This window comes from Neltuma alba, unplaced genomic scaffold (assembly GCF_004799145.2).
Source record: "Neltuma alba isolate B1F8T4 unplaced genomic scaffold, ASM479914v2 tig00004856_pilon, whole genome shotgun sequence".
NCBI classification, from domain to species: domain Eukaryota; kingdom Viridiplantae; phylum Streptophyta; class Magnoliopsida; order Fabales; family Fabaceae; genus Neltuma; species Neltuma alba.
This window is the reverse complement of record NW_021633882.1, coordinates 272,726-285,496: the sequence shown is the minus strand read 5'-3', so window position 1 is coordinate 285,496 and position 12,771 is coordinate 272,726. Positions and strand designations below refer to the sequence as shown.

At 36.3% G+C, this 12,771-nt stretch overlaps 1 protein-coding gene across 1 annotated transcript; it reads left to right on the top strand.

The window, feature by feature from the left end:
- On the top strand, positions 1 to 12,308 carry LOC114745890 (putative disease resistance RPP13-like protein 1). Its single transcript, XM_028934063.1, has 2 exons — positions 1 to 855; positions 10,433 to 12,308. The coding sequence occupies exons 1-2, from the start codon at positions 32 to 34 to the stop codon at positions 12,306 to 12,308; spliced, it is 2,700 nt and encodes an 899-aa protein (XP_028789896.1). The 5' UTR covers positions 1 to 31.
- Positions 12,309 to 12,771: the final 463 nt, after the last annotated feature.

The following is a 12,771-nucleotide window of genomic DNA, read 5'->3' as shown; positions in this document are numbered from 1 at the left end:
CAACCAACTATCTGTGATTTCTATAGTGGGTATGGGTGGTCTGGGTAAAACTACTCTTGCCCAGCTCGTATATAATGATAGAAGGGTGATGGATGGATTCAACCTCAAAGTTTGGGTGTGTGTCTCGGATGAGTTTGATGTGTTGAGGGTAACAAAAACAGTTTATGAGGCAATCACTGGATCTAAGGATGATACCAATGATTTAAATATGCTTCAAATTAAATTGAAACAACAACTAACTCAAAAGAGATTTCTCCTTGTTTTAGATGACGTGTGGAATGAAAATTATATGCTATGGGAGGCCTTGCAATCACCATTTAATCATGGGGCTATAGGAAGCAAAATTCTTCTAACCACCCGCAATCAAAAAGTTGCTTCAACCATGCGTTCTGCTAATATACTTCAATTGAAGCCGTTATCGAAAGGAGATAGTTGGTCATTATTTAGTAGATATGCATTCCATGATGGAAATGTTCTTTGTGCAAACTCTGACCTTGAAGAAATTGGTAGAAAAATAAGTAAAAAATGCAAAGGACTGCCTTTGGCTTTGAAAGCCATTGGGAGTCTCTTATACACAGAATCATCTCATGAGCAATGGAATGAAATTTTGGAAAGTGAGATATGGGAGGAGAAAAGCGATAGCAAGATTCTCCCTGCTTTGAGATTGAGTTATTACTACCTCCCCTCTCATCTCAAAAGATGCTTTGCTTATTGTTCAATATTTCCTAAAGACTATGATTTTGATAAGGAGCATTTGATTCAGCTGTGGATGGCAGAAAATTTTCTAACATGTGCTCATCAAAGCAAAGATGGGAGAGAAGTAGGAGAACAATTCTTTCATGACCTATTATTGAGGTCACTTTTGAACGATCACCAGTGGATGACACTCGTTTCATCATGCATGATCTTATTAATGATATGGCAAAAGTTGAATATGGAAAGTTTTGCCATAGGTTGGAGTTAGATGATGTATGTAACACCTCACATAATTATATCAATATACTCGATAAAATATTTAATTTAAAAGTCCATACATATTTTTAATACTGCAAATAAGTCAAAATTTCAAAACATTTCTAACATAACTTAACAACATAAACTATTAAAGTCTTATAGTCATGGCAAATAAAAATATAACATAGCATGTGCTTGAGGAGCACAAAAGCCTTCACGGCTCACTCCATTGGTGCCTTCCCTTGATTCCTACTAGATCCTTCGCCTGAAAAATTGTTAATATAGGGGATGAGATCAAACGTCTCAGTAACTACTGAAATTCTAACCTATACAAGCAAATCATATATGATAAACCAAAAATCTGTTTATATGTGTGTATATAAATATATTAAAAATCACGGATTTGAGACATCCAATTCAATTTCATTTTTTTCCAACAATATACCAATATCATTTTTCTAATATATCCAAAAATAATGCAATATGCTGCCTCCCTTATATCACCGTCCACCCTTATACCGCTGACTGGAGCCATAGGCTAACACATAGTCCGATAGGAACTAATCCATTTTACTGAATTATTCCAAGCTCACCGATACAAGAGATATATCCGGCCAAAGATATAGAGCTCAAGCTCGGACTATGGCTCCCCTCCTTTGTGAATAGGGAGGTGTCACATGTCCCACAGCTCCAATGAATTCCCGGCCAAAGGAAAACATGGAAGAAGGGGCCCTGACAAGTGCCATCCACTGTGCACCGAGTGATGGCATACCACGTGGTAATTTTATATCCATGCAATCTCCTTCTATCCTTAGCCCAACAATGCATGTCAGATGCCAATAATGTTACATCATAAATACTTCCTCAAATATATTAAAAATAAGATAGCAATAAACTTATATACCATTTAATAGCAACTCATGATAATTTCATAGCATTAATATATTTAAATATTGATCATAATTATAGCAACAAATCTTAATAAAATCATGTAACATACCAAAACATTTATTTTACAAAAATCATAATATTATATTTCAGGAATATAATAATTAGTAAATCCACAATATAATCATACACAATTCACATGTACAAGAAAGAATTTTCAGAGTTACCTGGTACTCTTTAGCTTACAAATATTCACACAAAGATTACTCCAAAATCTCAAGTCTACAAAATTGCACATAAATATTTATTAATATAAACTCAAAACTACTCCAAAGCTACTCTAAAATTCTAAGACTACCCTCTAAACCAAAATTACATAAATATATTAACTCTCCCAAATCTAGGCATTTATAATAGATATTATTTTGAAAAATAATTTACATATAAGGCTATTTAAATTTAACAAAAGTATATATATATATTTTTAATTATAAACAAACTGTAGCTTTATTTAATTTCACAAAATTCTCAATTTATAATTTTTCAAGCCTTCAAAAATTATTTCAAAAATATATATTTAACTTATTCAATATTTAAACCGATTAAAACCTCAATAATATATTAAATAACTCAAATAAATTATTTAACTCAAATTTAATCGGTAAAAACATATTACAAGTCTAAATAACAAACTTTTCAACTAAAATCTTAGTTTAAAATTCTCAAAATAATCATTAAACAAAAATAAACCGATTAAAATTCCTTAATAATGGATCTTTAAATTTCTACGGTCATATATTGTCAAAACTCCATATTTACTCTATACTCAAACGGTAAAATTTTCTCTAAACATGATAATGAAACTAATAATATAAAGATATAAATATATAGGAAATATTCATAAAGAAAATATGATAACAAGAAGTAGTTTTGTGTACCTAAATGATCTCCAAAACCGTCAGGTACTCTGCAATTTAGCTCTCTCTCTCTTTTCCTCTCAGCTTCTCACTCTCTTCTCTCTTCCTTCACTCTCTTCCTCCTCCGTCTCCTCTCCCCCTCTTTTATCCTATTTTCCCTTCACCATCTAACTACCCCATCCCCATTTTCCTTCTTCAATTTAATGCCCCCCCTTATTTCTTCCTCCAGCGCCTCTTCTTTCTTTCTTCTTGACTAATTGCCCAGCTTTTCCACCGAAGTCGGTGGAAAGCTGGGTATATATATATATTTTTATAATATAATAATATTATATTATTTTAATTAATTGATTTTTTTTTTTTTTTTTTTTTTTTTTTAAAAGTATGTTACAATTCTTCCCACCTAAAAAGAATTTTGTCCCCAAAATTCGATACATGAAAGAGAAAGAAATTACTTCAAGCAACAGACACAATCACAATCATTATACTACACATCAACATAACACAAGTACAACAAGTACAAATACAACACAATTACCAAAACTAACACAACACTAACTCTTCCTAATCAAACAAGTTAGGAAAATCACGCCGCATTCGCTCTTCGGTTTCCCAGGTGGCATCTCCAGGAGACATTCCTTTCCAGAAAACCTTAAGTAACCGAATAGTTTTATTCCGAAGTTGCTTATCCTTAGCATCCAGAATGCGTTCAGGTTCGGCCTTGAAAGTAAGATTCTCTTGTAACTCGATCTCTTCAGGCTCGATCACATGAGATGGATCTGGGTGGTACTTCTTGAGTTGTGACACGTGGAATACATTATGAATATTGGCCAGTTGTGGAGGTAGGGCAATTCTGTAAGCCACTGGTCCTACTCTCTCCAAAATTTCATAAGGACCTATGAAACGGGGAGTGAGTTTCCTTGCTCGAATTGATCTTCCAATACCCGTCATCGGTGTGACTCTTAGAAATACATGGTCTCCTACCATGAATTCCAATGGTCGTCTTCTCCTATCTGCATAACTTTTCTGTCTGCTTTGGGCAGTAAGCAACTTCTGTTGTATCATCTTAATCTTCTGAGTTGTGTAATCCACCAGTTCTGGACCTATCAAACTTCTCTCGCTCAACTCTGTCCAACAAAGTGGAGATCTACACTTTCTTCCGTACAATGCTTCATAAGGCGCCATCTGAATACTTGAGTGGAAGCTATTATTGTAAGCAAACTCTGCTAAAGGAAGGTGATCATCCCAATTTCCTTTTAATTCAATTGCACAAGCTCTTAACATGTCCTCAAGAGTCTGGATAGTTCTCTCTGTTTGTCCATCAGTTTGGGGATGGTAGGCGGTGCTAAACCTCAACCGTGTTCCCATGGCGTCTTGCAACGATCTCCAAAACCTTGAAGTGAATCGTGGATCTCGATCTGATATAATACTCTTTGGTGTGCCATGTAATCGGACGATCTCCTTCACATAGATCTGTGCTAGCTTTTCCAAAGAGTAATTTGTCTTGATGGCTAGAAAATGAGCTGATTTAGTCAATCTGTCAACAATCACCCAAATAGCATCATGCCCTGATTGAGTTCTAGGAAGACCTGTGATAAAGTCCATGGAGATACTATCCCACTTCCATTCTGGAATCTCTAGATTTTGCAATAATCCTGGAGGCTTCTGGTGTTCAATCTTGACCTTTTGGCAAGTTAGACAACGAGAGACAAACTCAGTTACATCTTTCTTCATACTAGGCCACCACCAGTTTCGCTTTAGATCATGGTACATTTTGGTCACTCCAGGGTGGATAGTATATTTGCTTCTATGAGCTTCATCAAGTAGTAGCTTCTTTAACTCTTTATCATTGGGGAGGCACACTCTCGCTTTATATCTTAGTATCCCATCTTCACCAATATTAAACTTGGACTCTTTTCCTTGTTCAACTTCTTCCTAACCCCTAGTAGATACTCATCCTCCAATTGGGAAATTTTAATTTCCTTCCAAGTTGTACTCTCAATGGTTAGTGCTTTCATGGTAGCAACTAACCCAGACATTATATCAATAGGTGTACTTTGCACTCCTGCAGTAGGTTCCACTCCTTGACCATCAACTGGGCTGCATGGATAGATTTTCTACTTAAGGCATCTGCTACAATGTTTGCCTTCCCTGGATGATACTTTAGCTCATAATCATAATCCTTAAGAAACTCCATCCACCTTCTTTGTCTCATGTTAAGTTCTTTTTGATCAAACAAGTACTTCAAACTCTTATGGTCGCTAAAAATTTCAAATTGCGAACCATAGAGATAGTGCCTCCAAATCTTCAATGCAAATACGACTGCTGCCAATTCCAAGTCGTGAGTAGGGTAGTTTTCCTCATGCGGCCTCAATTGTCGAGAAGCATAAGCAACTACCTTACCATTTTGCATTAATACAGCCCCAAGACCCTTCTTAGAAGCATCAGTATACAAAGTAAAAGACTGTGTAGGGTCTGGAATCACAAGTACCGGTGCGGTGGTCAACTTGGTCTTTAAAGTCTGAAAGGCTGCTTCACATTTCTCAGTCCAAACAAACGGTTGGTCCTTTTTAGTTAGTCTGGTTAAGGGCATAGCTATCTGCGAAAAGCCTTTAATGAATCTCCTATAGTAGCCTGCCAGTCCAAGAAAGCTTCTAATTTCTGTGACACTTTGTGGTCTGTCCCATTTAACACTGCATCAATCTTACTAGGGTCCACTGATACACCTTCAGCTGATACAACATGACCCAAGAATTTTACTTCTTTGAGCCAAAACTCACACTTTGACAACTTTGCATAGAGTTTGTGTTCCCTTAACACTTGCAGCACAATTCTAAGATGCTGTTTATGCTCTTCCTCATCCTTAGAGTAAATAAGGATGTCATCAATAAAGATCACTACGAATTTATCCAAGTAAGGTCGGAAGATTCTGTTCATATAATCCATAAAGATAGCTGGAGCATTGGTTAACCCAAACGGCATAACAAGGAATTCATAGTGGCCATATCTTGTTCTAAATGCAGTTTTTGGGATGTCCTCAGATCTAACCCTTAATTGGTGATAACCTGACCTTAAGTCAATCTTAGAGAATATTGACGCTCCAGATAGCTGGTCAAGTAGATCATCGATCCTGGGCAAAGGGTACTTGTTCTTTATGGTTACCTTATTCAATTGGCGGTAATCAATGCACAGTCTCATGCTCCCATCCTTCTTCTTCACAAAGAGCACAGGCGAACCCCAAGGAGATACACTCGGCCTAATGAAGCCCTTTTCCAGCAACTCCTCGATCTGTTTCTTTAACTCTGCTAATTCTGATGGAGACATCCGATAAGGAGCTTTAGAGATAGGCTCGGTTCCAGGTACAAGATCAATGGAGAACTCCACTTCTCTCTCTGGAGGCAAACCTGTTATCTCCTCTGGAAACACATCCGGGAATTCACTCACCACTGCAATCTCCTCTACACCTTTTTCAGCTGTTGTGTGAATGGAGAAGAACACCATGTAGGCTTGACAACCCTTTCGAATACACTTTTCAACTTGCACTAAAGACAGCAGTTGTGGCCCACTAGAACTGGCGAAGGCGACCGGTAAAGAAATGGTCTTCCTTCTACAATCTAGGATGGCGTCATTTGCCGACAACCAATCCATTCCTACAATCAGGTCAATACCCCTTAAGGGTAGACAAACAAGGTCTATAGTGGATGTTCTACCCTCAAATTCAATCATGCAATTCAAGCATGCTTTAGAAGTTTTCACCGAGGCTCCCGCCGGTGTAGAGACAATCACATCACAAGGCAATTCATACATATGCATACTTAGACGAGGCACATAATCATTAGATATAAATGAGTGTGTTGCACCAGAATCAAATAAAGCTTGAGTTTCAAAGCCTTGGAGTTTGAGAATACCTTTAATCAAATTAGGAGAAGTGTCAGCTTCTTCTTGAGATAGTGCAAACACTCTTCCTGGGACTGCAGCTCTAGTATCATTGACACCTCGTGAGCCTTCCTCACAGAATCTGAAAATATGGCCCGGTTTCCCGCACTTGAAGCAGATAATGCAATTTCCTTGATGCACCTTCCCACACTTGGCACACCTTTGACTATTGGCGGTGCTAGTGATAGGAGCTGTAGAACCCCTGTAAGAGCTCTGTCCCCCACTGACCTGACTCCTCGGAGGTCCATTGAATTGACTCCTCAAGGGTCCACTGAATTGACTCCTCGAAGGTCCACCAGATTGATTCCTTGAGGGCTGATTAAACCGCTTCTTGGAGTTGTTGAAGCTGTAGTATTCTTCTTACTGATTCCTCCCGTAGGTCTCATGAATGGAACGGACCTTGTATAAGATTCTTTTCTCTTCTCAGCTTCTTCTTCTCTCATTCTTCTAGCAATGATTCGCAATTTGGTGCACATTTTTTCAAAATCATTAATCTCCAAGGGTGCTAGAGCTGTTCTTAATTCTGGCCTAGCCTTTTCCAGTAGCCTATCAGCCATCCATTTTGAGTCAGGTTGCGTCTGCGGATAAGTAATGTACTTAACTAACTCGAGAAATCGAGCAATGAAGTCTTCCTCATTTAAGTTCCCTTGCTTAAAGGCATAGAATTCTGCTTCTTGATCCGCTCTAAGGGCATTAGGAAAATAGTGTTGGAAGAATTTCTCCTTGAACCTTTCCCAAGTTATCTCTACACTTTCAAAAGGCTTGATGCTGTCCCACCACTTCCTTGCTGCCTTTTGTAACAGCTGCTCAGCAAGTTGCACTTTTTCCTGCGAGGTGCAGATTACTATTTTGAATATAGTCTCCAGCCTTTCGATCCATTCTTCAGCTTCAGATGGATTCAGCCTACCCTCAAACTTAGGAGGATCGAACTTCCTAAAACTTTCCCAGAGCAGTGTGATACGCGCAAGGTCTTGTTGAGAATGTGCACTGCTACCACCTTTCGATTCAGTGCCTCTAAGGGTATCACCTATTGACTGGTGGTCACTGGGAGCTTCATCATCAACTGGGCCATTTTCTTCTTGATGACTATCACGTTGACCTTTGATTGTCAACAGCTCGTCCTCTTGTCTCCTCACTCTTCGATCAATGCTCACAACATAATCTCGTAATTCTCGCAAAATAGCATCATTATCTTGACGAGAAGGAACATTTTGATGTGGAACTAGGGTAGAATTAGTCCTTCGAGTGTTCACCATCCTTCCTTCCTATGTAGAATAGCACAGGGACACTAGGTAAACTAAGCAGCGTTACTAAAATAAACTTTTAATCTAAAAACTAAAGGGAAGTGCACATGTTATTATATTTAAATTGCCATGACCCCTAGCCATTTTTTTTCAAACCTTTTGGGAAAATACTTTACATAAAAGTTAATTAAAAAGCCATGGAACGTTACAGCTCTGATACCAAAAATGTAACACCTCACATAATTATATCAATATACTCGATAAAATATTTAATTTAAAAGTCCATACATATTTTTAATACTGCAAATAAGTCAAAATTTCAAAACATTTCTAACATAACTTAACAACATAAACTATTAAAGTCTTATAGTCATGGCAAATAAAAATATAACATAGCATGTGCTTGAGGAGCACAAAAGCCTTCACGGCTCACTCCATTGGTGCCTTCCCTTGATTCCTACTAGATCCTTCGCCTGAAAAATTGTTAATATAGGGGATGAGATCAAACGTCTCAGTAACTACTGAAATTCTAACCTATACAAGCAAATCATATATGATAAACCAAAAATCTGTTTATATGTGTGTATATAAATATATTAAAAATCACGGATTTGAGACATCCAATTCAATTTCATTTTTTTCAACAATATACCAATATCATTTTTCTAATATATCCAAAAATAATGCAATATGCTGCCTCCCTTATATCACCGTCCACCCTTATACCGCTGACTGGAGCCATAGGCTAACACATAGTCCGATAGGAACTAATCCATTTTACTGAATTATTCCAAGCTCACCGATACAAGAGATATATCCGGCCAAAGATATAGAGCTCAAGCTCGGACTATGGCTCCCCTCCTTTGTGAATAGGGAGGTGTCACATGTCCCACAGCTCCAATGAATTCCCGGCCAAAGGAAAACATGGAAGAAGGGGCCCTGACAAGTGCCATCCACTGTGCACCGAGTGATGGCATACCACGTGGTAATTTTATATCCATGCAATCTCCTTCTATCCTTAGCCCAACAATGCATGTCAGATGCCAATAATGTTACATCATAAATACGTCCTCAAATATATTAAAAATAAGATAGCAATAAACTTATATACCATTTAATAGCAACTCATGATAATTTCATAGCTATAATATATTTAAATATTGATCATAATTACTAGCAACAAATCTTAATAAAATCATAACATACCAAAACATTTATTTTACAAAAATCATAATATTATATTTCAGGAATATAATAATTAGTAAATCCACAATATAATCATACACAATTCACATGTACAAGAAAGAATTTTCAGAGTTACCTGGTACTCTTTAGCTTACAAATATTCACACAAAGATTACTCCAAAATTCTCAAGTCTACAAAATTGCACATAAATATTTATTAATATAAACTCAAAACTACTCCAAAGCTATTCTAAAATTCTAAGACTACCCTCTAAACCAAAATTACATAAATATATTAACTCTCCCAAATCTAGGCATTTATAATAGATATTATTTTGAAAAATAATTTACATATAAGGCTATTTAAATTTAACAAAAGTATATATATATATTTTTAATTATAAACAAACTGTAGCTTTATTTAATTTCACAAAATTCTCAATTTATAATTTTTCAAGCCTTCAAAAATTATTTCAAAAATATATATTTAACTTATTCAATATTTAAACCGATTAAAACATCAATAATATATTAAATAACTCAAATAAATTATTTAACTCAAATTTAATCGGTAAAAACATATTACAAGTCTAAATAACAAACTTTTCAACTAAAATCTTAGTTTAAAATTCTCAAAATAATCATTAAACAAAAATAAACCGATTAAAATTCCTTAATAATGGATCTTTAAATTTCTACGGTCATATATTGTCAAAACTCCATATTTACTCTATACTCAAACGGTAAAATTTTCTCTAAACATGATAATGAAACTAATAATATAAAGATATAAATATATAGGAAATATTCATAAAGAAAATATGATAACAAGAAGTAGTTTTGTGTACCTAAATGATCTCCAAAACCGTCAGGTACTCTGCAATTTAGCTCTCTCTCTCTTTTCCTCTCAGCTTCTCACTCTCTTCTCTCTTCCTTCACTCTCTTCCTCCTCCGTCTCCTCTCCCCCTCTTTTATCCTATTTTCCCTTCACCATCTAACTACCCATCCCCCATTTTTCCTTCTTCAATTTAATGCCCACCCCTTATTTCTTCCTCCAGCGCCTCTTCTTTCTTTCTTCTTGACTAATTGCCCAGCTTTTCCACCGAAGTCGGTGGAAAGCTGGGTATATATATATATTTTTATAATATAATAATATTATATTATTTTAATTAATTGATTTCTTCTTTTTTTTTCTTTTTTTTTTTTTTAAACAGTATGTTACAATGTAAATAAGTTGACAGAAATAACTCGCCATATTTCATTTCTGAGAAATAATGTTAATACATTCGAACGATTTGAGGTTATACACAGGGCTAATAAATTGCGCACTTTCTTGCCTCTATCTATGCGAGGTCATAGAAGCACAAGCTGTAACTCCATTCTTCACTTTATATCTGGCAAGTTTACTCACAATTTGCCATCCAAGTTCACTTGCATGCGAGTTTTATCTTTGTCTGATCATTTCATCAAGCAGTTACCTGATTCAATAGGAAACCTCAAACATCTCCGTTATTTGGACTTATCAGGAACTAAAATAAGGAAACTGCCTGATTCAATATGTGAACTTCATCATTTGCAAACGCTAAAGTTGTGGCTTTGTCGTCTTTTCGAAAAGTTGCCCACGGATTTTCATAAACTCATGAATCTATGTCACCTTGATTTTCGTGAAACTCAAGTCAGAGAAATGCCAAGGCAATTGGATAAATTGAAAAATCTTCAAGTGTTGTCATCATTTATTATAGACAAATCTGGAGAGACCAGCATCAAATATTTAGAAGGACTTAATCTTCATGGATCATTTTCTATCTTGGGATTGCAGAATGTGGTTTCTTCCTCAGCTGCTTTAGCAGTCAATTTGAGAAGCAAGATTCACCTAAAGGAGTTAACATTAGAATGGTGCATAGACAACAAAAAATCACCACATGACAAGGATGTGCTGGAAAACTTCCAACCGCATGAAAATTTAAAAAAGCTATCAATTGGCAACTATGGTGGTATCGACTTTCCAAATTGGCTTGCAAATCCTTCATTGTCTAATTTAATGTCTCTGGAGCTAAGGCATTGCAAATACTGTATATCCTTGCCATCAATTGGCCTCTTTCCATCTCTCAAGTCGTTGTCAATTATAGGGTTTGATAATATAGTGGCTATCGGTCCAGAATTTTGTGGAAGTAGCTCTAATGCTTCATCCCTAGAAATCTTGAGGTTTGGAGATATGGAGAGCTGGGAGGAATGGAATTGTGAAATTTTGTCACTAACTTTTCCTCATCTTCAAGAGTTGAGTATAGTAAATTGTCCCAAATTGAAAGGGCAACTTCCTCAACAACTCCCTTCTCTAAAGATGCTAGTAACTTCCAACTGTGAGAAGCTCTTGTCTTCCATTCCACAGGATCCATCTCTAGATAAATTGATTCTAAGAAATTGTGGAAATGATCAGTTAGAAAGTCTTCCATCATCTTTAAAAGTCCTTAGCATTTCTGGAGGCTTCAAAAATTTATTATCAGTTGACAAAATTGAGAATGTCATTGCTAATTGTAACCTCAAAGAGTTGAAGTTTTCTGATTGTCCCCACCTAGAATTCCCACTAGGCTATTTTCATAACTTCATTCTTGAGATGGAGATAAGAGGGAGCTGTGACTCTCTCAAGTCTTTTCCTTTGGATTTCTTCCCGATGCTTCAATCATTGAAGTTGATTGACTGTAATAATCTTGAAACAATATCTATTTCAGAGGGGAACCATTTTTCTCTAGCAAATTTGTACATACGAAAGTGTGCTAGATTTGCACGTTTTCCTGAAGGAGGGTTTTCGGCCCCCAAACTAGTATTGTGTTGCATCGAAGAATTGAAGAATTTGAAATCATTGCCAGAGAAGATGCGCATTTTCTTTCCCTCCCTCATATATCTGGTAATAAGATGTTGCCCACAAGTGGAATCATTTTCAGAGGAAGGTTTCCCATCAAATCTCCAATATCTTGATGTCTTGGAATGCCCGAAACTTGTAGCCTCTCAAATGGGGTGGCGTCTGAGTAGCCTTACTTCGCTGCGTCACTTAGGGATTGGAGATGCAGATGACGAGTCTCTTCCTGATATTGGACTACTTCCGCCACTATTACTTGTCTTTCGTTCCATAACTGCCCAAATCTTAGATCATTGGAACACAAAGGTCTTTGCCACTTATCCTCTTTAGAAGGATTGGCATTTCGTGACTGCCCTAAACTCCAGCACTTTCCAAAGGAGGGTTTGCCCAATTCCCTTTGTATACTACAGATTATTGGTTGTCCCTTGCTAAAAAAGAAGATCCAAAAACAAAATGGAAAATATCAGGCAATTATTTCTCACATCCCTTTTAGTAGCATTGAAGATGATGGAATAGCATTGTTAGGCGAGCTTCTCACTCATGAAGGCATCAGTTTTCCCACTATCCATTCCGCATTCACTCGTTAGGTATATATTCACTCCTTTTTTAAAGTTTCAAGTAATGAACATAATTAGAAATTTCTCCCCATGTTATGCATAAACTAGAATATTTGATTAAATTTTAGATTTCAATAAATTATATTATCTTAGGGAGCTTAAGATTCACTTCTTATAGAAGTGTAATTTTTTTTATTCATTCAAATGAGATTTGCATTAGAAATTTGGAAATTAGG